Source organism: Corapipo altera, unplaced genomic scaffold (assembly GCF_003945725.1).
Source record: "Corapipo altera isolate COAL_440 unplaced genomic scaffold, ASM394572v1 74, whole genome shotgun sequence".
In the NCBI taxonomy this organism is placed as follows: domain Eukaryota; kingdom Metazoa; phylum Chordata; class Aves; order Passeriformes; family Pipridae; genus Corapipo; species Corapipo altera.
Window position 1 is genome coordinate 4,317,363 of NW_020884934.1, and position 25,001 is coordinate 4,342,363.

The following is a 25,001-nucleotide window of genomic DNA, read 5'->3' on the forward strand; positions in this document are numbered from 1 at the left end:
ATAAACAAAGTCTCGAGTTTCTATAAGTTTTTGAATAAGAGTTTATTATATGATAAAAACAAGCAGCCGGCTGGGTGACAGAAATGGGGACCAGTTTCCCAAATCTGCACTCCTACTACAGGGTTGTCTCAGTCTGATGAGACTGGAATGTTTGCTAAAGAGGATAAGTTATGATATAGACCAAACTCCTCTCTCTCAGCAATTGTAAATTCAAAATTAATGGGCTTTAATCAAGGAAGTGTGGAAAAAACCAGAAGAAATAACAACGTTTTATTAAAAGATATATGTATGTTGGCAAAAACAGTAACAGAGCACAAAAAACCCTAGACAGTAGTCCTAGGAAAACAAAAAAGTCTGAAGGCATACTTCCCTGTCCTTTAGCGCAGTCTTAATCGTTGCCTGCAGGGGGCACTGTGGGATTGCTGAAGGTGTAGGGCCTGCAGTACCCGGTTGTGGTCGGCAGGGGGCGCTGTTGGGCTCCGGCAGTCGCCACACGGGGAGAGGGGTCCGGAGGGAGCGGTCCTGGCCTGCGGGAGAAGCCGAGAAGGAAATGGGGGATCCTTCCCTCAGTGGGGGCGAAGAGGGAAGGAAGGCAGTGCACTCCCACGGGACTCACCGCTGTCTCAAGTGATGGTGTCTCAAAAAAACTCCCCCCTTCTCTCCCGCGGGCATGCAAACTCTCCAATGAGACACAGCAGGTGCGAGGAGCAGGACAGCCGGGCAAGTCGGAGCCAGCAGTCCGAGCTGACCAAGATGGGAAGCCCAGACAAACAGGCTTCCAGGTCCTCTTCTCCAAAATGCCCCGGGCACAGACTCCGTCTCCATCCCCCAGACGAAAACTCTGTGGTCTCCCTCTCCTCCGAGCAGCCAACCACGCAGTCTGCCCAGTTTTCCCTCTGGGCTCAGCTCCTGATCACCCATTAGCCAGGCATTCGGCTAGATTCTTTGTAATGCTAATCGGCTCCCTTCCCCCTTTTTCACTCAAACTCCCTCTTTCCTACAGTGGGACGGGGGCAGGGGAAAAACAGATTTTCCTGAATTCTTAACCTATAACAAGGGTACATTTAGCACTTATCTTAGCTACTTCATGCATATTAATTATATCATATATATATACATTCTACAGGTTTTTCCTAAGTACTTAATATATGGGTTTTCTTACAGCTAAAGCTAAATGGCTGTTCGTCATGCATTCCTTGACGAACAGGTGCCTAAAAGACCATATTTTATTCTTAGGATAGTAGGGAGGTTTAGGGCCCCTTGACCTTGTAAGGGTCTGTTTTATTTCTTTATGGGGGTGTAATTAAGTTTTACAATCCCTTTGTTTTATGTTGATGTAATCACCCATTTGTTTCACGAATCACAATTATTTATTTATCACAGCCTGCGAGAGCAGCCTCCTCTTGTGGACACAGGACACCAGTCCCTCTCTTGACTCTTTGACCCAGACTAATTTCATTTCCCTCACAGAGTGGAGTACCCCAAGGACTAGGGGTTTTGGAAGGACAGTTTGGGGCAGATCCTGATGTCATCTTGGTTCACGTCTGTGGAAAACAGTGAATGCAGAATAATGACTTCACTACGAAGACTTTGTGAAGCTGCCAATGAACTACTTATGAAACCTCTGAAAGATTGTGAGTGTATGTAAACCTTCAGTGAGACACAAACTCCAGCTCTGTGCAGCTTAATCAATGCCTCCATTGCCCAGGGTGGTAGTATAAAGTTGTGAATTACAAGGTGATGGGGTTTGCCTGTTTCCAGAAGAAACCCTTTAAGCAAAAGGCTGGCTCCCACCCAGATTTAAAAGAGCAGATTGCTTTTCCATGGGCTGAGTTAGGAGTCTGTGACCAGCTGGTGGGAATGATCAGGGAATGATCAAGCACTCTGTGATAGAGTAGAAAACAGTAAGGCTTGATTTAATGACAGCTTTGTTTTGGTGGTTTTTATTTTTATAAACTGAGTTCTGGTTGATGGGAATCATACCAGAATCTGAAGAAGGGAAAAACCATTCCTGGAGAGGTAAGATATTGATGAGTGGTAGTTGTTTTATACACGGACCACTTTTTTGGGAGGTACGTTTTCAAGCAAAGCCATTTTTACTTGGCTTCTTCTGTGCCACCCAAAACTTGCAACAATTCACATGCAACTTAGCATGTGCCTTACAGTAGTCTCCTTATGTCCTGCTAATTAAGTCCTTAAATTTAATTAATATTTTATTTATGATATAATAAATAAAACCACTAGCGTGAGAAATAAAGAATCGGTTTTATTACAAGCAAATATAAGGCATATCACAGAGTTGTAAGACGCCAGATTCAGCCAGGAACCAGTGTCAGGGAAACATGCGGACGGGAATAAGGAACTGTAAAATGAATATTAGTAAAGAAACCCCTTATGCCACGTGGTTGATCCTGAGAGACGCCATACTACTGGACACTCCACATCCTAACACGACACAGCCAACCAAGGAGAGGGAAACGCCTCTTCTATGATGTAAACAGGGTTGAACCTTAAGAATGTTTAAAAAGTGGGTCTTTTGAATTGGAAGGCATGTTCCTGGGAATCGAGTATGCTTAGGATACCCAACACATGTTGTGATTTTTCCTTTTCGTTTTATTCCTTTTTTTTTGCAAGCTTTTGCCATTTTTCTAAATTTAATAAAATGAGATTTTTCTCACAACTAGTAGGTTCTAGAAATATTGCTCTCTGTTTCTGTAGCCCTCAGGCCTTCAGCAGAGGATGATCAGAGAAGAATGATTCTGGCTCCATTTTTAGAAAAGCTAATTTTCTAGAAAAGCTTTTTATAACTGTGGAGCAGTGTATTGCTGTGTTGTGTTTTATTTACCCTTTAACTGTGGGATGAGAAACAGCTTCTTAATGAGAACTAAGAAACAAAACACTATTTTAGAACTGCTTGCAAAAGTCAAGCAAGGCTCTCAGTAGTTTCAGGGAATTCATATTTCTTATCAGGAAAGGTGACCAAGAGATTGGATCTGTAGCAGGTCTGGCATTACAAACCAGAGTCTTGTACTTTTGGTGTCTTTGGTTACTCTGCTAATGACTCAGAGATTAAAGATACTCAGCGGCAACAAGTCCTTGTTTAAGCTCCAGTTGATGGGCAAATGTGCCTGTTCAAACACAGGTGTTTGTAAAGCTGCAGGGGGACAGGACACGACACAGCCCTGACTTTTGAGCAAACTCTTGCAATGTGGGTTGATGTAAATATGTCAAATGAGGATAAAAAAGTGAGCTGTGGTTTTAATTCTTTCTTTTGAAAGACGTGTTTATGTGCTTGGAGGGGCATAGAGTGGAAGAGAGAGGAAAGGAGTTGAAAGTATCTATTGGATCAAATAGTTTTCTTTTTTTCTTTGTGTGTCTGTTGATTTTGGGAGGGAATGGTGTTTCAAGATAGTGTTGTTTCTAATGGGTGATTTTGGTTCCTTGTGCGTGTCCCTATCTAGCCAGTATAGAAAGCCAGTACACCCAGGTGGATTGGGTTTCTGACTTTTTGGTGCTTCCCAACTCAAGAGACAGAAACAAAGCACCATCCTACTTCGAAATGTTTTATGCTTTGTATGTTGCTGCATTTCCCATGGTCCTCATACTGAATGATGTGGCAGGGGGACATCTTTGGCTCAACAAACCTATCTTATGTGATACTAATTTCTTAGAGAATCACAGAATATTCTCTGTTGGAAGGGGCCCACAAGGATCATTGAGTCCAACTCCTCAGTGAATGGCCCATATAGGGAATTGAATCCATGACCTTGGTATTATTAGCACCAATTTTTAACCAACTGGGCTAAACTCAGGTCTTGTTGCTTGTGGGTTTTTTCCACATTCCTAATTTTCTGATATGCTACAAATTCCTTAAAAAAACCCAAACCAAACCAAACCAAAACCAAAAAAAACCCAAGCCTTCAACTTCATTTTTTTAAAACCACATAATTAAGTCCCGAATGACATAAAAGCTACATGAATTTGCACCCACTCCATGGATTCAAGTGCCTGTATGCAACACAGTCCCTACTCAAAACCAGAATAATTTAGCTGCTTATTCACATCCTATCAAAATGTAGCTACCCCCAGAGCAAAAGGGTGTGCCCAGTGTAACAATAAGGGTACAGCTATTTTGTGGCTATAAAGTGTTTCAAAAACATGAAGGATACACCCTGTGAAGATTTCATAGATAGTTTGGGTAGAATTTTTTGTAGATGCTGCTCTTAGCACAACACTATTTCTGTCTTGTTGGCACTTTTGCACCAGTATATTGAGTAATAATCTAAAATGACAAGAATGAAGGTCACTTGGCTCTGAGCTGCTGTTGCAGGACTTTAGTCAGGAAAAGATGGGACAAAACCAGTATCTCAGTTCTTTTTAATCACGAAGTGATGCCTCACTTTCCTCCTGGGTATGGGCTGTTATGGCTTTCCTTGTATCTAATTTTTTTGGTACACAACTGTTATTTTTTGGCAGATGAAACATGCAATTGCATCTAAATCAAGGCAGTTATTTTGATATAACAAGGTTGCTGAGGTAAAGTGTGTACATGTGACTAATGACACTGAAGGGCTAACATCAATAACAAGCAGGATGAGAATGGCAGAGAATGAGTTTGGTCATTCGTTCTTTGAAGATAGCTCCAGAGCTAATCTTGAGCAACAACAGCAAAGGTATTCGCACTTAATCTACCAGAAAACATGCAGGCATTAGAGCATGTAAACTGAATTTAGGCATGTAAGCAGGAAGCTTATAACTGGGAACCAATTTCATGACTAAATTTCATTTTCAAGGAAATCAGGATATACTGATTTGTAACACACATGCACAGGAGCTTGAAAATGCAGAGCAGGTCCAGCTGTTCTCTATAAACACAGAGTGGCCCTTGCTGAAATGATTATGCCTAAAAATACAATGAAATACATCTGATGAAGGAGAAAATACAGGAATTTGGTTACTTTCTCTCATCTTTTTCTCCATATGTAGTTTTAAGGAAAGCTTAATTTCCTCAGGCAATATTAAACAATTAATAAGCTTAAAAAATTATCAAGAGAGCATGGATGCCTATTTGAAGAGCATATTAATTTGAGCCAACTCTTTTGATGTTGAAGATGATCACAATCTCCTGACTGAGCCACTTGATCACCAGAACAAGTCTTGCACAGTGAAAATGAACAAAGATATGCAAATACAACTTAAAATGAATAGAAACTTGCAAATGCTGCTTTATTTAATTCTTACAATAGGGAGGCACTTTTACATTTAAAAAAAGAAGTGCAGAGGTTTCTTTGTAACTACAAAACCCTAAGATATTATTCCATGAAAACAAAGAGAAACGGTCTGTGTGAGAAAGTGATTTTTTTTCTTTCATTTCTATACAATTTATTACATTTAAACAAAACCTAAAAAACCAACCAAACAACAGCAAAAAAACCCCAAAACCCCCAACCTTTTCTTCTGTTCCCATGCCAGCATAAGCATTTAGAACATTGCTGACACTTTGTGTCCCTCATCTCATACTTCCTGTGTTTGTTGTGCAAGGCAGAGCCTGACCTAAGAGCCTCCCAGAACTAATGGGTGCTGCTGAGATACCATAAACGAAATGGCCACATTTGATGTCAAAAGTCCCAATTCAGCTCTGCCTTGCTTGCAAAACCTGCTTACTTCAGCCAAGTTATTTTTCAGCTTGGGACCACGTGAAGAAAGTGTGTGCTGGGATGGTGGGAGAGCAGGGAAGGATATTCTCCTGAAGTTATCTCCCCTCCACGGAGTCAGGAGAAATCAAAGCTTGTTTTACCATCCTAGAAAGTGAAAAAAACTAGTAGTTTAGCGGCAAGTAGCCCTGGGATGTCAGCAGCTACATATGAACCAGTGCTTGGACAGATTCAGAGGCTGTACTGGTGTGAAAGTTGGAGCAAATCCTGTCTTACATGTCACAAGTGGGAAGTGAAGTTTAACAATAACTTCAGACAGAGCAATAATGTTGAAAGACGGGCACAGATTCTGCCATACCGATGTATTAAGGTTAGCATTCCACAATGGAAGAAACCTCACTAATGTCACTCAGAATATCTCTGGAGAAAGGCAACCCTCACAATGAATATTGTCACAATCCATCCTTCTGTACATGTATTTCCACTTCAGTGTCTCAAGTGTTGAAAGCAAACCTCAGGTCAAGAATACTGGCAGATAAATGACTCTGGTTGATGGATGAGAGTGCACATCCATAGCTCACAGCAATTCTCTTGCTATTTATTTGGTTTGGGGTTAACAAAACCACTAGGTGAGCTGCAGAGAGAGGCTTGTGGTTGTGTGAAAATGAGGCTGGAAGTGGAAAGAACACTCAAAGGATGCTAAAAAAATATTAGGAGTGCCTGAAGTTGGCACACCTGAGGAAAGCAATACTTTTCTAATTACCTGCTGGTATATTAAAGTTGGCTGAGCAGAATACAGCTTTACTTTCTGATGTTACCAGCAAAACTTGGGCTTTTAAGGATGTCAGAAACACAGCTCACAAATAAACCTATTCTGGAGCTCTGTGAATGCAAGGTTGACCTAAATAAAGGGAATATGATGGACCATCAGACTGTGCTTATGTTGACAAGTGCTGGATCTGTCCTGAATAGAAGAAATATTTGCCACAATTTCTCAGTTTCACTTGGCAAATTTCAGTTTGATGTCCTGTGATGAAGACCAGAGCTCCTTCCTTCAAGCCACTTCCTTTCCTTTCCAAAACTGCCTAGATGTATTTTAACCAACTTTAAATTAAATTACCTAACCTGATCCAAAACTCTTGAAAAAAAATCTAAAGCTGGGTTCTAAAGATAGAAGAATTAAAGCTGGCACAGTATAACAAAAGATATTTTCAAAAATTGAGCTACTTAAAGAAACATTTCCATTTTGAAGTTGCTTTACCAATATAAATACAACTTGTAAACATATTCACAGAGAGCTTGGGCTATGGATTCCAGGGTATTTTTTTCCTTTACCAAAAGCTCATATTACAAAACCTGAAGAGATCTTTTTTTGCATGTTATGCTCGGAAAAGTTTTGTTTAGATTTTAATACACTGAAATGATTTTCAACTTGTAACTTTGTGATGATACATGAAAAATGAAAAGTAAAATTGTTTCTAAATGGAAATTCCTAAGCTTTCTCTCCAAGCTAAATATGCCAAGGACATAGTATGAACATGGAAGATAAATCTAGCTTTAAGATTTACCACTGATATGAATAAAGGAACATTTTACAGAATTTTCATCTTGATTGTCTCTTTACCTCTGAACAGAGGATTTTTCCTCCATTCTATATAAAAAGGAAGAAAAACACACTATTTCCCTGGCACATCTTGCATAAAACAATGCAGGCTTTATTATGGCATGAGACTAATTACACAAATTATATCTGAAAGGAAAAAAAAGTTAAGATCTGAATGATTACTGCATAATCAGTGGGCACGAGTGAGATCTGATGTCGTTGTGTTTGGAAATGGCTTCATCCAGATCCAGCTGCCTGTTGTTGACCTTCACCTCCATGCAGCCATTATAAAAAGCAGTCACTGGTGTAGCACCCAGAGGAACATCTGCACAAAAGCACATTCAATTTATTAGGCCAAGGCATGCAAATTCATATGTATTTTTCAGATTACGAAAAACATGGGGAATACTCCACTCTCCATTCATTATTTAGTCATGGGACTAAATTTAGTCATGGGACAAGAGCAATTTGTCAGGAAACACTTTAGTTCTTTCCCCTTTTCTTTAAGATCAAGATAAAGTCAGCAAAGCTGAGAAAGGTCAGTAAAATTTGAAATATCCATTAGAATTCTTATCCAGAAACCGAACTACAGGAATATTTTTCATAGTAGCTTTTCCTGTATTAACAACAGTAAACCAGTGGTTTGTTTCCTGGAGTCTGCTGTTCTTGTCTTGATGTAAAAACAAATGTTTATGGGCTTAGAGGTCACAGAAAGAACTGTCTTGCTCTTGCCAGCAAGCTACTCTAGATTCAAAACTGCCAGTTCTCAACTGGGGACCCCTTGGGAACCTCACATTTTACTGCGTCCTTACTGCAAATTCAAATTCTCTGTAAAAGACTCACTTTGTCTGCTACTCATTTAGGTGTTGTTTGGCAGCATCAGATTATGGATATGCTTCCAGGAAACAGCATGTTAAGCACAAAATCAAGCAGGCATTACTCTGAGGTCTTAGGGTACAACTGGATTCTTACAAGGTTACAAAGCTTACAAAGCACTTTCATCAATTAGAATGAGGATGACCAGAAGCTGATCTCAAAAGCATGTTAATCACCCTATTCCTCCTTAGGAGACAGACTTGATCATCTGAGGAACAAATGTTGCTTCCTTGTGATTTTATTTTGCTGTAAGCTGAGGTACTGAACAAATAGTCCTGGGTTGGTTTTTTTTACACCAGTGATGATAACATGTCTGCTGACATAGAACCGTGCAAATCTCATTTAGCCTGCACTGAATTAATTAACAGAGGCATATTCCCAACACTTACTAGTTTGAAGAAAGGTGTATCAAAGTGAGGGACTTATGGTCTTCATGAAATGCACAATTTAACCACACAGTTCTGTGCACTGTAGCTTAGTGTGGGGACCCCTACCTACCTTTTTTATACTGCTCAGTAATCCTAGAGGCTTTTCAGAGGTGAACCGGAATGAATAAATGCCAGAATGGCTGTACAGAGGGACCTGAACTAGTTTTTCCATACTACTTTTTCCCTCTTTGGTAACAGAGGTTGTTGTGGAAAAGCCTCCTTCACATAACATAGGGGCTTTTGTTGGGTTTTTTTGACACCTTTAAGTAGAAACTTTTTATTCGTACAGAGGGTGGGGTTTTTTTTGGTTTTTGTTAATTTGCATGTTGAAGATACCTTTTAAAAATGATTACTTTTAAGGAGCAGTAAGTAACTAATACTTGCTTCTTATCTATTTGGGAGGGCCCAAACCAAAGATCTTAACTCTTAAGACCGCAATTGCTTTGTGGCTGGCAATGTACTAGAAAGAATAATATACATATCCCAAAAATGAAGAGGTCTAAGAAATTACTGGAATCTTAGTTGCTATGGCTCAGTTAACCTCCTGACTCACCTCTACTAAGTGAATACTGACTTCATCTCTCCTTTAAAAGCAGGCAGGCATTATAAAAACACTCCTGTGGTATGTGACAGCACTGCACCATTAGTGCATTCTTCTCATTCTACACATTACATTTGAATTGAACTCACCTGGTTATCTGGTTTCCAAGATATTGCATATCCACTCAAAAACAAAATACAAGGCGAAATTGGTGCCTTGTTACATTCTTGATTACCAGTGTGTGAAGACTTGTAGAGAAAAATTAAATTAAAACACATGGGCCTGGATTTTGAGGGGACCACCATCTCAGACAGGTTGTGGTACCTACAGTGCTGCCCTGAACACATTCCTTCTATTTTGACATGCAAGTTTGCGGATGGAACTACAAAAAATACACTACCTTGGAAGAAATGCCTAAAGAGATCATATCTAATGGATAACTCCCTTCCCTCTTCTTACTCCTGTACATCCTTGTCTTCTGTAGAAAAACATGGTGAAAATAAAGATGCTGAGTATCTGGGGCAGTGCTGTAACACTGCAGCCTACATGTAAAATGGATGTCAATTCCAAACATGTTGGTCAAACCCTTGGAATTTTCTTAGGAATTGTGACTTATTCTCCATAAAATAATAGAAGACACGGAAAGGCTCTAACAGTAGTAACATTGTAACCATGGCATCTTTCCTCTGGCAATTTTCAAGTTTCAGTATCTTAGGCTTTGAAAGTTCCTCACCTGGGGCAACGCTATTTTACTTCTTGATTCACCCCGAAGTCAAACTACTTTACAGATAAGCATGTGCACAATTCCTGTACCAAATAATCCTTGTACATGTCTTAAGACTGGCACTACACTTGTTGCTTCCTTTAAACAAAATATTTGTTGTTTCAACACAAAGATTTCCAGTTATCTATTGACAGAGCTTAATTGTTGAAACCGTATTTCTGACTTCTCCTTCCACACTTCTGACAGTTAAATTACTTACGAATGCCTGGTTTTCCCACATGCATGATGCAGTCCCTAAATTGTGCCAGCTGCTGGCATTTCAGAAGTATGCAATGCCCATTTCTTCCCAACTCGAAAATGAAGACATTTTCCAAACTAAAACATCTAAAGAGAAACCCAGGTCTTAAGGGGCCATAAAATGCTACTGTTGAAAAACAGGTTGCCTTAAAAGCTGGATGAAACAAGAAACACATCTTTTTTTTTTACAATTGTAGGCTTTTCCTAGCTTGAGTAAGGCTGAATATAAACAGGCTTGTACAAATAAACAAATAATTGAAAACAAACAGAATTTACCTGGCAGCCCACCCAAGTAAGTGACAACATTTGCCATCATGGCTTGATTCAGGACAGACAGGTGCTCTGAATTGCTTCTGTCTGTGTGTGAATCCACAGACAGTTCAAGTTCCTGTTTGGTTACTAAAAGTCCAACCTGCACCTTTCTGGGGGTACACAACTTCTTTGATTCCAGATGTGCAACAGTGATGTTTCCAATGGTCACAGTGATTTTCTAAAGAGAAGAAGGGTAGATCACAAAAGATGTCACGTATAACTTCAACACATACTTATACTTTGTTCTGGTGCACTTTATATTTGACAGTAGAAGAACAGGAAATATTAGACCAACCTATTAAAAACTGGTACCCTCACCTGGAAAAGTTACCAAAGTTGATGTGTTTGATCACTTTTGGTGATAAATGCCATTCTTAAATTTGTAAGTGAGAATGTTCACTGTAAAACATCTTTGGCCGTGGTTCTGAGGTGAAATCCTGTTTCACTTACAGGGAAAAGTGGTACCACTACAGTTTTAAAGGTAACCAAGTGTTCACTATAGGTTCTTATTTAGGGCAGAAGCATGGATTAGCCATGGAATATAATCATGATCTAGCTTGGGATGTTCAAGGTACAGCTCTAGATGATGTAAATGGATGTCAATGGAAACTTAAGGACAACAAAATCTGTTTATGAATTCAAACTAACACAATGCCATTACTATATCATCATCATCATTCCACTACTGTCATATTCCCCTTTCTGCTTCGTGCATTTGGAAGGAAAGGCTAAAGAAGGAAAGATTAAAGAAATCATGATGTAAAGGATCTTACATAAGATTACATAATGTAATGTAGCTGACATAATTAATACAATTATATTTTCATTAACATAAATATATTAATACACATTAATTAGTCATTAATAGAAATATATTTTCTGATAGAAATATATTTTCTACACATCATTATATGATATAAATCCTTTTCAAAATATTAAGTCAGGCTACTATGCAAGTATATGTGAGTGGCTTTGTAGCTTGATTTTTCACAAATGGGGCAGTAATTTCAGTGAGACAAAACCAAGATGTGAGACTTATATGCAATTAATTGCTATGATAATTGTAAGATCACCTGTGAGTCAGAGGAGTTAGAGTCCACTATGGACAATGCAAGAGGCACTGTTTCATTAGAAACCAAGGCAAACATAACACCAGTGTCTGTGGATGAGCGAATACTCAGAGTCACATTTATTAACCAATCTTCAGCACTGTCAAGGTTATCTGTTTTAAAAAGAATAATAGAAATTAATAAATCCGTCTGGTAATGAAAAATTAATATGGTGTTAAAAATTAGTATTTAATCTCCTGTCCCCTATGGAAAAATTAGTATTAATCTCCAAAAAAAACCAATGAACTTTGGAACTTATAGAAAGAACTGTAAGTCTAAAGAAACCCAAGCAAAAAAGAAACAAAAACAAAACCCACCTAACTTTTAATCCTGGATCTTCTGTGCTTATGAAATTTTGGAGTGTTTGTTTTGGTTTTTTTGGGGTGGTTTTTTTTGCTACCTTCTCCATTCTAACATGGAACAGGTGCCACATTCATTAGAAATCAGTTCAAAATTAAATCCAAAAAACAATTTACCCATAAACTACAGCCAAGAAAAACTGGCAGTTCTCACACCTTTTACATTTACAACTTGAGTGGCACAGGAAACTGATATAAGTTGGCTGGAAGCACAGAATATAAAATGCTGGAGAAATCTTTTTAAGTGTGCTAGGGAATTTAAAACTGTGAGAGAACAGCAAGTTCTGGGATGAAAACTATTGGGGCTGAAGGGTAGCACACCATTTGGGATGGGAAAGAGTATAATGACAACAGGATTTGGGACAATGCCCAAGAGATTTGGGCTTTCAAGTGTGCACAAGGAGATTCTGGATTGCAAATTTTAAAGTTAAGGCAGGAGGTCAGGTAAGGAAGTTCTGGGTTCAGGAAGGAGCAAGAGATGCACTTACAGTCTCAAGACAGGATGTCTGTTGAGGAGCAAAACTGCATATACAAATCTGTCAGTGATCCTTTTCTATATCTCCAACTTTTTGTTTTCCCCACTGATGAAGAGGGGACAGAATTAATCTTTGTAAAGTGAATGTGCTGTTCAACAGTGTCCATCCTTTGCAAATAAAGAATATGCTCCTGAATGTAAAGCACTCCAGAAATTGAATAAATAAATGACACTACTGCGATCAGAATGCTCATTCAAGCAAATTTCTAACAGAAGCTAAGGGAATCATTGGTGGATGCAGTGGTGTTTAGCTTATTTTGTGTGTCCTTTCTTATTTTCTTTCTTTTAACAATTCATCAGTTCCGTTACTACCCCAGCAAAACAAATATAAGGATAGAAAAATACTCACTATAGTTTATCTGAAATGCTGCCATTCCAGTGCCAGGGTAGAAGGATCCTCTCCCCACGGATACTAAACAGTGTTTGCTTTGTTTTTCTTGAATAACTTCTTTTACACCTGAATGTCCCTGATTCATCAGGTTCCAGGCACGAATACAACCATCTAACCGAGAGTTAATCTGTAGAAGAATTGCAGCATTAGGTGTTTGCCTTCCAAGTTGTTGTAAAAATGTTAAAAATAAGGCATTATTTTACACAGCAACTTACTTCTGTGTAGTTAATAATAGTCTTATCAATGCCATAGGCTATAGCACTGATGCTGGGAGAAAACAAAAGGCATGCTGTTAGTATCTCAGCCTTCCAAAGGTGTTTTTGATTTACCATTTCCCACTTTGATGCCAGTGATCTGTACAAAAATAGACTCCTTCAACTTTTAAAGCTCATGTTGTGGCCTGAACAAAAGGCTGGAAGCTTTTCTGTAGCTGAATGACAATGATCACTAGCACTGTTACTTGTCTGAAGTTTCATCTTTTTCTTATACCAAAACACAAAGAAATTTCTGGAATTGCTCTCTATTGGATAAGGGGATGTCATTGTATTGTTTCATACTTTTTCTTTCTGCCTCACTTTTGAGCAAATTTTTTTTTTTTAAATAAATAAAAAGGTGTACAGTTCCCTTTTGCCTCTGTTTAGATTGCCAACTAGTTTGAGGGCTCCTGGACTGCAAGGCAGACAGTTGCAACTTGATTGAACCCATCCCCAGCATGAGCTGTTGAGGTTAGAAGACTGAAAGAATCATAGGGCTTCACCAGCCTGGGCTATTATAAAACCCAGTAAAAATGAAAGCTCGTTGTGCTGCCTGCACAGTAAATTCTGTATCCACTCAGAGCCTACCAAAAGCCAGCACCATAAACATGAATCACTCCAAAATGCCCTCTCAGCAGAAGTGGTGGTGATTTAGGAAATCTTAAAGCTTTATTAGGAAACAGGTTACAGAATCCTGAAAGATTAGACCAAAAGCTCTGTGTTTTTACAACTGAAACTTACTGAAGACAGAACACAAAGCTCTTATTTTCAAAACAGTGGTTTAATAACCAGATTTTCATTTCCCAAATGGGTTCCATGCCAAACTTGCTTCCTCTGTGACTCTTAAGTAAATAATACAAAACTGAACAAATGGAACAGTATCAATCAGCATTAGTTTTGTTATTTTAGTTACCTGTTTAACAAGAGCATTGCCCACTTTGCGAGGTAATCCTGCAATGTACACCTTAGTTTCCAGGAACCCCTGGGACTGTTTAAAAAGAATTCCTGGGCTGTTAATACTCATCACAGCTTCTTTAGCTATTTTTACACTGATGCTGTGCTCCAGTTCTTCAACTGATATCTAGAATAAGATACAAATAATTAGACATATACACACAAAAAAATGTAGCTATTTATAGATGGAGTAAGTGAGCCAGGCCTTTCATCTCAGAGAGGAAGGCTTGAAGAACAAAATGGATTTTGGTCTAGCAAATGTAAAACTTGCTCTATACACAAAGTATCTAATAACTATGAACTTGACCACGCAATCACACTGTTCAATATTCTGCCACTTCCTTTTTCATATTTAAAAAGAATAATTGCTATGTTGACAGTTTGTGGTGATTGTCCCTTTCTTGATTGTAAATAGGCAACACAATTTCCTGATGTAAGGCATTCTTATGCATTTCTTGGTTGATTTTTAAATTTCGGGTGTGAGTGCATGATTTTTAGTCTTTTATTGGTTGCTTAGTATCTCTCTACTTTACTTATAAACACAGAATATTTCCATAGTGGGTTAAAGGAAGGAAAGGGGAGAAGAAAACCCAACTCACTATATGCCACAGTCCATCATTAATGGCTTTGCCTCCACTGGTGACTTTTGTTCCAAATTCATTCTTGAACTGAACTTCAATCTTCCCATCACGAAGAGCCAGCAATATCCATGCTGAATTGTCAAGGGATTCGGCATACAGGATAACTCCCTCTGCATCATATGTCCGAAAATCAAACTCTGCTGTAAATCTGATTTGTGAAGAAGGAATCTTAATAAGAAGACAGGAAACATGAAATACTCTACAGCCTACAATAACCCATTACCAGGGTTAAAAAAAGTTCACAGATATTAACCTTTTGGTATCTCTGCAGCTGAGGAGTTGTGATATTTGCATAGAATTAGTCAAAAGCAGAATGTAATGTGAGCCTTGTTCACCTGAATCCAGTGAAAACTTTCCAGATTAACAGTCTGAGCTGGGATTTGAAAAAACCTTGGTTCAGTTCCCAAATCCACTATGAGTTTTACATGTGAAGGATATCCCACTCCCTTGAATAAGATGGATGTAATATTCCCATTGTGTTTTGTGGGGATGTGATGCAGACAAAATATATGAGCAATGATGTGCTTCAGTACAACAAGGGTTGCCAAGTGTTGTCCTACAACGATTGTAAACTGGCAATTTGCTTTGGTTATGCTGCCTTTTATATACTATCCTCTAATTTTTGAGGGTTTGTTATCTGGATCTTGGCTGAACATGTACATGTAGCAAAATGAGAGTTTGCATTACAGAACCTGTACAGTGCAAGAGAAGAGAATAGAAGTATAGTAAAAAAACCTGTATCTCCTGAAGCTTTGGGAATGGATAAAATAGATTAAAGATGAAAGGGGAAAGCAAAGCATTTGGAAGTCAGGACTTGCTGAAAGCATCTGTAATTAATTTGGGTGGCTTTCACTCGCAGTGCTGTTCCTTGTCCACCAGATAGAGCTGCCCCTCACCAGACCCGCACCGAGAACCGTCCAGCATTTACAGACACTAGTAGGACACCTTCAAACATTTATCACCTCAGAAAGGTCTTCCAGGACAGCATTAATGCCTGGCCAACCTGGAACAGCGGCACAGGAAAAAGTTCTCAGTATTTATGTCCTTCTGTAAGGCTCTGGGGATCACCAGCTCAACAGCTGCTGCTGCTGTTACCTTCAAATTGTTCTGTCAGGAAGTCAAGCTGCAATTTCAGCTGCTGCAGGAAAGTCCACAAGTAATAAAGGGGTCACCCGCACTAACAATTGCTCTGACAGCTGTAAAAGAAAATCTCTAGACAAGGTGCTGTCCTTGGAACACACTGCAAAAGGAAGCACTGGCTTGGTTTTGTTTCTCAGCAGTACACGCAGAGTGTGTCACAGCTTCTACCCAGAGCAGATGTGAAGTAGCAGCAACATCCAAACTGAAGGCATTCCCATATACAACTAGGAGCTGTACAGTATTTATTTTCCTATAATCTCTGAATTTTCTGTTGATAATTTTAAATGCCTTCCTGTATCACCACCTCCCTCCTTCCCCAGCCCCTGCTGTTTCTTCCAGAGGAAGCTTCTGTCATGAGAAAGCCACACCATTCAGTTCTGGATCTCTGTGAACTCCTTCTCCCAGCCCATACCCCTCTCCCTTACAGCAGCACTGGTAATGGGGACTGTAATTGCCTGAAGACTTCAACTTTGTTATTCACAGACATATGTAGGAACCCGAGTTAATTTATTCTTCATACAAAGGTATCTTAACCACTGTGGAGGTGGCGATATAATTTATGCATGCAATGCACTCTTTCTAAACCCTCAGAAAATTAATGAACACAGATGTCCATAATTTCAAGGCACACTTTTATAAACAATAAATGCTTACCTTGTGACATTTGGCAATTTAAACTTTAAGTAGAGGACGGGAATTCCTATGAATTGCTCTGCCAGATAAAGCAGTTCATAATTCTTTTCGAGGTTCAGTGGGATACACTCAGTAATAGACTGAAAATGGTAGAGAAAAAAAACTGTTAATGCATTGTGATAGCTTATGAAGCAACTCCTGTTGGCTGCTGGTCTGTACTTTTTTAAAGAATGGCTTACCTCTGTTTTTTTGGGCTTTTTAAAACTTGAATACCTATGTACAAATGAAGTGGTGTGGTTTTGCTTTTGCTTGAAATGTCCATTATTTAAACTGCTGGAGGATAACTCAGGTTGGAACACGTTTCTGGTGGATCAAAACTACTATTTAAATATTTAGTATTTTAATTAAGAATTCAAATCTTCCATAAGGTGCTTTCCTTTCATCAGGGATGTCTGACACCCACATACTGGAGGTCCTGCCAAGCTCCATTATTGAAGTTCTGTAGAATCTAAACCTGATCGGGTGTTAGAAGGGAATGGGTCAGAGCTGTGTCTTGAGAAGATTGCATTAAAAAATTAAAAGGTGATTTTATTTTCTTTATCAATACTGATTTACAGCTACTCTCAGCTGAATGATCTCTAGTACTACTAGAATCATTTACCTGGAATAAAAAGTAACAATTTACAAGTGGATTAAGTAACAGATTAAAAGAAAATGTTTCTATCTTGGCTGTTCCTTGAATGTACTTGTCCTATTTGAGCTCTGGAAAGGAATGTTGACAAAAGCAACACCACAATTCCTACTGAATAGCACTGAATTATTATTTCTGAGGATTGATAGTGGGACTATGAACCTCTTAAGACTACATTATCAGGGAAAGTGTAAAAAATTCTAAGTATCTGTGGCAACTACAAACAGTATGTAGAACTGGGATTAATCCTAATGCTCTTGCCAAAGTCAATGTGAGTAATCATAGTTGCAATGGCAGGGGGGAAATTGTGCTTATTCCTTCAGGTATTCATCCACTTGATGTTTTAAACAAAGATGTTTCTATTCAGGAATAATATCTATTTTGTGTGGTGCAAGTTTAAACTAGGAAAATATTCAGTAAAGAAATGTCAGCTATCCATTCAAGGCATTATTGACTTATCTTCTGAAAGTGTAATTTTGTGCTTAAGTAATATGTACGATTTTATTTAAAAGTAAAACACTGATTCCTTCATGTTCAGGAAATCAGGCTGTGTGTGTGGAGAGAGGTGGGAAGACTGTCCCAGAATGGTGTTTAAAGTACCTGCCTCACTGAGGAGTCTAAAAAAGTCTCATAGTAGGAGCCTAAAAGTCATCTGGATCTAACTTATCCCTCAAAACGCCCCATGACTGTCTTCTATATGATGGCAGAATAGTAGTACTACAGAACAGAATGATCAAGAATAGGTGTGAGAACTTTTCTGTTCTCAAGAAATGCTGTACTCCTGTAAAAGTTAACGATGCAGTTCCCAAACTTTGACTTCTGTATTCCCGATGCAGCAGTTCCATTAAATGTAGAGGTGCTCATCTTGAATTTTATGGCTACTTCATTTTAAGCCTGCTGGTATCACTAGTCTTTAGACTGCATTTATTTTCAGCTGATTAAACTTTTTCTTTTTCCCCAATTAAAAGGCATGAAATTAACTTCCAGATAGAGAATTAATCACATTTGAGAACTACAGTATTAAAAATAAGAGCATCTTCCAGCCTCATTAAATGTTACCGTTTCAAGGAGGAGCAAAATGAAATATAATTACTGCCAAGTGTTGTTCAGATACTAAACTTCAGAAAGTACAAACAAGATCTAACACACAGATGTCAGAACTCATGTCAGATCTTTTTCCTGAAGTTTAATCCAAATTTTGTTAGAGTCTGTTAGAGGTGGGTTTTTTTGTTGGCACTTGTCACGTGATTTCCCTTCACATAACAAGTCTCAGCCTGCCTGCACCTTTCAAAGTATACAGAGAAGACAAAAAAATCCTTGGACTTGAATCCTTGAATTCTGATCCTCTGGAGTTTCAAAGTTTCTGCTACTAAGAAGTGTAAATTTTCAAACTGAGAAAGAACAGCCAATTTTGGCAAGTATTACTGAGTGCTTTTTCTTAAGCTATGGCAGATGAGAACTGTGGAAAACAACCCAGTGTGGGGTTTTTTTTCAATCCAAACAGGCAAAGCATAATTCTGAAACAGTGAATGAAAACTTCTGTGCAGTCTAAGGAAAACTTGGGAACATATGGACAAACTGATCATTCTGTCTTGGAGCAGGCTGAACAGAAATTACTTGTTTGAGAGGAGAAAGCTGAGGCTTATTTTGGAAGCAGCAGAGAATAAAGATGACTGGCTAAGGCAAGTTTCTTTTGACAGGACTCCTGTAAATGAGCATTCATGAACTGAATGGCATCCAAATCCCTACCAGGCCTGCTTTGTGAGCCAAACCATAGATCAGAATCTCCAGTAATTTTTAATCTGTTCTCAAACAGCTTCCCATTAGTGTCAGTAAATCTGCATTATATGAGAAACTGTGGTTTAAACATGTTTCAAAATGGCTTTTTGTATTTCTGCGAAGTCACTGCTCCTTCTTCCCGACACCTTCTGTGAAGGACTCTTATCTCCCATGCAGGAGTGTCCTGGGAAGATGTCCTGAGGTCTTCTCATTGGACCTTGTTAACCCCTTCCTATTGGTTGTTAACCCCTTCCTGTGATTGGGTGTTCCTGTAAACCCTTGAGACTTTTAATTGGTTACTCTGGGAATCCTCCTAACGCTGTAAATGTAACCACCCCAACAATAAACTCCCTCTCTCTCGCCTCCTCTCCATGTCCCGTGTGCTGTCTCTCTGGCTGCCATGGGACAGCATGGGTGGGGGGAGGGGTGAGCAAGCTCTCCCCTCCAGCATCCGGGACCTGAAGAAACCCCTGGCGCTGGAGTTTTCCCCTTCCCTATCCACATTCAGCTGTTGGAAATGGTTCCTCAGATGGAAATGGAACTAGAACTGGTCCGTCCCACACCATGTGGGGAAAGAGATCCAGAACCATTTGCCTTAATCTAATTTATCCTGTCATCAAGAAATACTCAATTTTGTGATTTCCCACATGGAATTTTGCATAGCACAGTCTTACCTCACAATTCTTCGTGTCCTTGGAGAGCTTGAACCCTTTCTTGCCATCACAATAGCAGCTGTAACTTCCTGGAGAGTTTACACAGAGTTGAGCACAAACATTTTCAGCACATTCATCAATATCTAGGAGAAATGAAAGCATACAGGAAGACTTATCACGGCATAGACTGATAAACTAACACAAATTAGTGGAATAATGGACAAAATAGGTTCTCTGGAATAACAGGAATCCAATAGGTGACTGCTGCTAAGCTAAACTAATGCTCATGGATATCTCCTACGTAAAATTTACAATCCAGAATTACCTGCTGGGTGAGTAAGACTTACTGATCTGATAGAGCCCTGGTGTGGAGAACTGGAGACAGTTTTGCCTGACTTGTGAGGCACTAAGAAGCTGAGCTGTAATGTGGTTGAAGTAGTGAAAGAGACCTCATAAATGACCACCACATATGGCAGAAATGCCATTCTGGGGCAGATCTCTTCCTTTCCCTATAAGACATCATGAGAGCTTAGATTTAATATTAAGAGTACATATGGCAAGTATGTGAAGAAAGGACCTGCTTTATTGATATAAATCCAAAATAATCTCAGGGCAAAATACCTTTTAAAATAAAATACAATCATCTCATAAACAGCTGAGTTTCAAACAGCATCTGCTTGTGGAGACAATAGTCTGATTTGAACTGCAAATAAGCTAAATCAACTCAAGGAACTTCATTTTCTATTTAGCAGGTTGTACACAACAAATAACTTTAAAATGAAAGGCTGTGTAAAAGGCCAATGTAACTTTTACAGTTCTAATATAAAAACAAAGAAAATCTCTCCTCGACAAGAGACTCTAATAAGTGTGATTTGGAGCCTCAGATTGAAGTAACTGCAACATTTGTTTTGAAACAAATGGCCCTCCTAGAGGGAATAAACAATTTTGTACCAATGCATGCATTTAAACCTGTTTTATACTATGCTGCGATTTTTTTAAATATTAAATTTTTTTTTCCTGTTGCTTGGAGGAAGAGAGAGGAAATATGGTGATGCATGGATATGGGGAGGCAGGGTTTTGTGTGCATTAGACAACTCATGTGGGAAGAGAAAACCTTGATCCTTTAGGAGATGAGTTCACTTCTCCTGACTGCAAGATAGACTCCTCTAGCACAATAAGTGTACTTACTAATTTCCATTACCTATTTTTTTTGGCACGGTGTTTGAACTTTCAAAAGTGAGAAAAGGATAATCAAATTATGTGTCTAAAATTGTATGGCTACTATGAAACAAAAAACTGTACAGATATTTTCCACTCATAGTGTCTCCCATCTCCAGCAGGCATGAAGAACTGCAGCAACATTCTCGCAGGAATGGGTGAGGAAAAAAAGACAACAAACCCTTTTCTGTTCCAGTCTAAAAGAATCTGTCATCACAGAGATAGCTGTGCATAAATGTATGTAAATTCACTTTTTCTAATAACCATAATTGAATTTGGCCACCTACACACAATATGACAATGAAAAGCTAATGTCACTTAGCATTCCTGTCAGTCTGAACAATCCTGTCCTCAGAAAGGATTTGGTGACTCATTTAATGTGGTTACAACAGGGTCTAAAAGCTTAGCAGCACAATCTCCTTCTAGGAGGTGAGACTTTTCGTTGTAACATCCTCATCTTGCAACCTCCTGGAATCCACGTTCCACTAGAAAAGCAATACTTACATGGGTTGCATCAAATTGAATTTATCTGAAGAAAATATTGAGAGAAGCAAGAATCAGACTAAGAAGTTTTTCTCACTTTGGTGCACACAGGAACATAAAATTGTCAGTAGCATTTTAATCCCATAGTAACTGGACAAAGAGCTGACAAGAAACCTGCATGAAAAGTCATGGAGCAAAAGATTCATGGCCAGTAAGAAGCTACTTCTGTGTCCTTTTGAGCAGTAACATACAGCTAGCATCTAAAATATAAAAACCAGTCATTGATATATTTTTCTTAAACTGGCAATGTAGAAAATTCCTCTTCATTGTAAAAGTCTAAGAGCTTTCATAGCTGTCCTACAACTGAAATTTAATTTCTGATGTGTACTAAACAAAACCTTTAACAAATAGAGAGAAATAAAATACACTCGAAAACAATTATGCAAATACTTTCAACACTTCAGAAGTTATTTTATTATGGTCTGTGTATGAATGGTTTCTTGCTACTCGGCTATCAATATTTTTCAACTTTGCTGTAATTGTTACAGAACTTTGTCTGGAAATTTTTAATTACAGATTTCATTTCAGGAAAGATGCTTTTGGTGCAGCTCCTTTCTTTTCATAGCTCTTTTTTTTTTCTATTTAAGAACAGTTTTATTTTAAATGCGAAGAGTTAATAAAAAAATTGTTTAGAGAACTGCCATGCTGTCATTTCCAGCCTAGAATGGAGATCAGTTCACTGTAACACTGTTATTTTCTAACATAAGTAGATACTTCTAGGAAGGATTAGATGAATGTTATGTCAAATGGAATTCAGGGACCTCAGTGAAATGGTCTTTCCAGTATCTGAGATCTAAGGACATACAAAGGATAAAGACTGAGCTCCTGGCCATGAGGATTAAATAAGCATCTAAATAGACTTATAAAAACAATCTTTTTAGTTTCTTGAGACAGCTTAATTAAGCACAGTTTGCACTTCTGGTGATTATCTCCTGATAAAGCTCCCTAACTTGCCAAATAAGTATTTTTAATTGCTTTTACTATAGCTTGTCTTGAGTTAGGGATATTTATTGACTGATATCAAATATTCCATCCTTATAACTGCAATTTTCAGCATGATGCTCCAAAGGGCCACGGCAGTCCTCGATGATCAAGATGGTAGCTACATTCAATACCGTACTGATGGAAGCCCTTTCAACCTAAGGCAACTGAAGGGCCACACTAAGACCTTAAACAATCTTGTTCGGGAGCTGCTCTATGCTGATGATGCTGCCCTTGTTGCCCACACAGAAGCAGCTCTGCAGTGTTTAACATCCTGATTTGCAGACACTGCTGAGCTCTTTGGGCTGGAAGTCAGCTTAAAGAAGACAGAGGTCCTCCATCAACCTGCACTTCAGGAAGTCCCCCATCATCCCCATATCACCATTGGCCAATCAGAGCTCAAATCAGCCCAGCAGTTTAATTACCTAGGGAGCCTCATCTCCTCGGATGGTAAGATTGCCAGAGAGATAGACAACAGGTTAGCAAAGGCATACGGTGCTTTCGGAAAACTCCATAAAAGAGTTTGGTGAAATAAACACTTGAAGAAAAGTACAAAGACCAGTGTTTACAGAGTCATAGTGCTGTCTACTCTCTTGTATGGTTCCGAATCATGGGTCATTTACCACCACCACCTGCGACTCCTAGAATGCTTCCATCAACGCTGTTTCCGTACAATCCTAAACATCCACCGGTCAGATTATGTGACTAACACGTCTGTTCTAGAACAAGCAGCAATCACAACTATTGAGGCCATGCTGCTGAGAACACAGATGTGTTGGGCAGGACACGTCTCCAGGATGAAGGACCAACCACCGCCTCCCTAAGATCTTGGTTTATGGTGAACTTGCCACCGGCTGCCGCAAGAGAGGAGCCCCGAAGAGAAGATACAAGGACTCCCTGAAACAACATCTCAGCCTTGGCCATATTGATCATCATAACTGGTCTACTCTGGCCTCCAATCGGGAGGTCTGGAGACACACTATCTTTAACACTGCTGATGCTTTTGAGAAAACACGCAGGATCACTCTTGAGGAGAAAAGACAACGCAGAAAGAATCATGCCTTGCAGAATATACCAGCTAAGGAGTCTTTCTGCTGTGCCTTTTGCAACCGGGCGTGTCTATCTTGTATTGGCCTTTTTAGCCACCAGCACGCTTGTAACAAACGTGGGTAGAGCCCTCTTCAAATCTTCGTTCGTGAAGCCTAGCCATGATGATAACTGCAATGATGATTAAAAACAAAGAACAAAATACTCTAGTAATGTTCGGGTCCTCAACACATTGGTCCAAGGTACCTGCAAGAAACATGTCAGACAGTTTTTTAGAGCTTGGACTGAAAGTCCTCCCTGCAGTGGGAAAGGAGAGATACCGTGAACTGAGAATCCAATGTTGGGGAATAAGTCATTGCAACTGTATACACTACATGTAATATAGCCTGACTGAACCTCTGAAAGAGTAAACAATTGAGTCATCATTTAATAAACAGTATGAAGATTAAGAAATACACGACTGGATGAGGTGCTGGAGTTTGGTGTAGTTGTGGATTAAAAAAAGAAAACGGGAAGGCTGAGAAGATGAAAGAGAAAAGGAGTGGGTTGGGAGCAAAGCCCTACCTTCACAGTTCTTGGAAGTCGAATTATATGTGTAGCCTTCTGCACATTCACATTCATATTTTCCCTGGGTGTTTTTACAGATGGCTGTCCCACAGATGTTTGGATGTAGCACACACTCATTTATATCTAGAAATACAAACAAGTTATTAAAAACCAAGTCACTCTCTTCCATATAATTTTTTTTCCTAACCCTATCCAAACTGAGTGAGGCTGGAAAACTGGTCTACCACGCTTTCTTAGCAGACTACAGCTATAGCCATAAAGATTTCCAGAGGGAAAACACACCTCTGCATGCTCTCAGTGGAATAAAAAGTCTCTGCCTGCCTATTTTTCTCATTCTTTAATGTGTTCTGTGGGTAACAGGAAAAGTGATGCTTGTCCAGGAAGGTAGGGAGAGAAACAGTCTGCAGACTTCCTATAAACTAAGCCAGACTGCAGAATAAAATCCTACCTTAGAAAAAGACATCCAGAAAGAAAGACAAGAGATAATCCTGTTGGAGGTTCTTATGTGCTACAATCAATTCATGTCACAATTGTCTTTTAATTGGCTCTGCTGACAGGTGTTCAAGTCCCTCACTGTCTCTCTATCCCTCAAACCATTTTAGTGTCTGTCTTCTGGGGTGTTTCCAATTTTTCACTCTCATTTTCACAATGCAGATGTGACAACTGGACTCAGCACATAGCATCAACCTTACTAAATGTCTTTTGGACAGAAAAATATCAGATCCTTGGTAGTACTTCATCCCCACTTGTATGTGCAGGGATCATTCCAGTTTTCTCTGTGGTGTAGTAGTAGTGGAAATGGTGCACCACAGGGAGAATAGAGTCTTCCACTGGCTTGCCAGGATTCCTGGAACCTTATTAAGTCAAAACTGCCCTGAATTTGGACTACCTTTCTACAGTTACTGTGTGTATTCCAAATTCCTAGTTGTATAACTGTAGTTGGATGTAATGAAATACTTAAACTCAGTTTATCAAATGACAGAACTGGTACTCGAGGTACGAAGGTATAGCCGTCTATTTTTATCTTTGATTATTTTTTAACCAAATTTTCCAGTATCTTTGCAAGAATTA

The 25,001-nt window shown here is 39.0% G+C and overlaps 1 protein-coding gene across 1 annotated transcript in view; it reads right to left on the minus strand.

Moving 5' to 3' along the window:
* Positions 1–5,201: 5,201 nt before the first annotated feature.
* PROS1 (protein S) overlaps positions 5,202–25,001 on the minus strand; it is a 29,255-nt gene continuing 9,455 nt past the window's right edge. Inside the window, exons 7-15 of the mRNA XM_027660083.1 lie at positions 23,928–24,053; positions 19,596–19,717; positions 16,473–16,591; positions 14,637–14,826; positions 13,997–14,164; positions 12,788–12,956; positions 11,509–11,657; positions 10,400–10,613; positions 5,202–7,582 (exon numbers count right to left, since the gene is read on the minus strand). Of these exons, the coding sequence (XP_027515884.1) occupies positions 7,437–7,582; positions 10,400–10,613; positions 11,509–11,657; positions 12,788–12,956; positions 13,997–14,164; positions 14,637–14,826; positions 16,473–16,591; positions 19,596–19,717; positions 23,928–24,053 (1,403 nt within the window). The 3' untranslated portion in view covers positions 5,202–7,436. The remainder of the gene's footprint in view (positions 7,583–10,399; positions 10,614–11,508; positions 11,658–12,787; positions 12,957–13,996; positions 14,165–14,636; positions 14,827–16,472; positions 16,592–19,595; positions 19,718–23,927; positions 24,054–25,001) is intronic.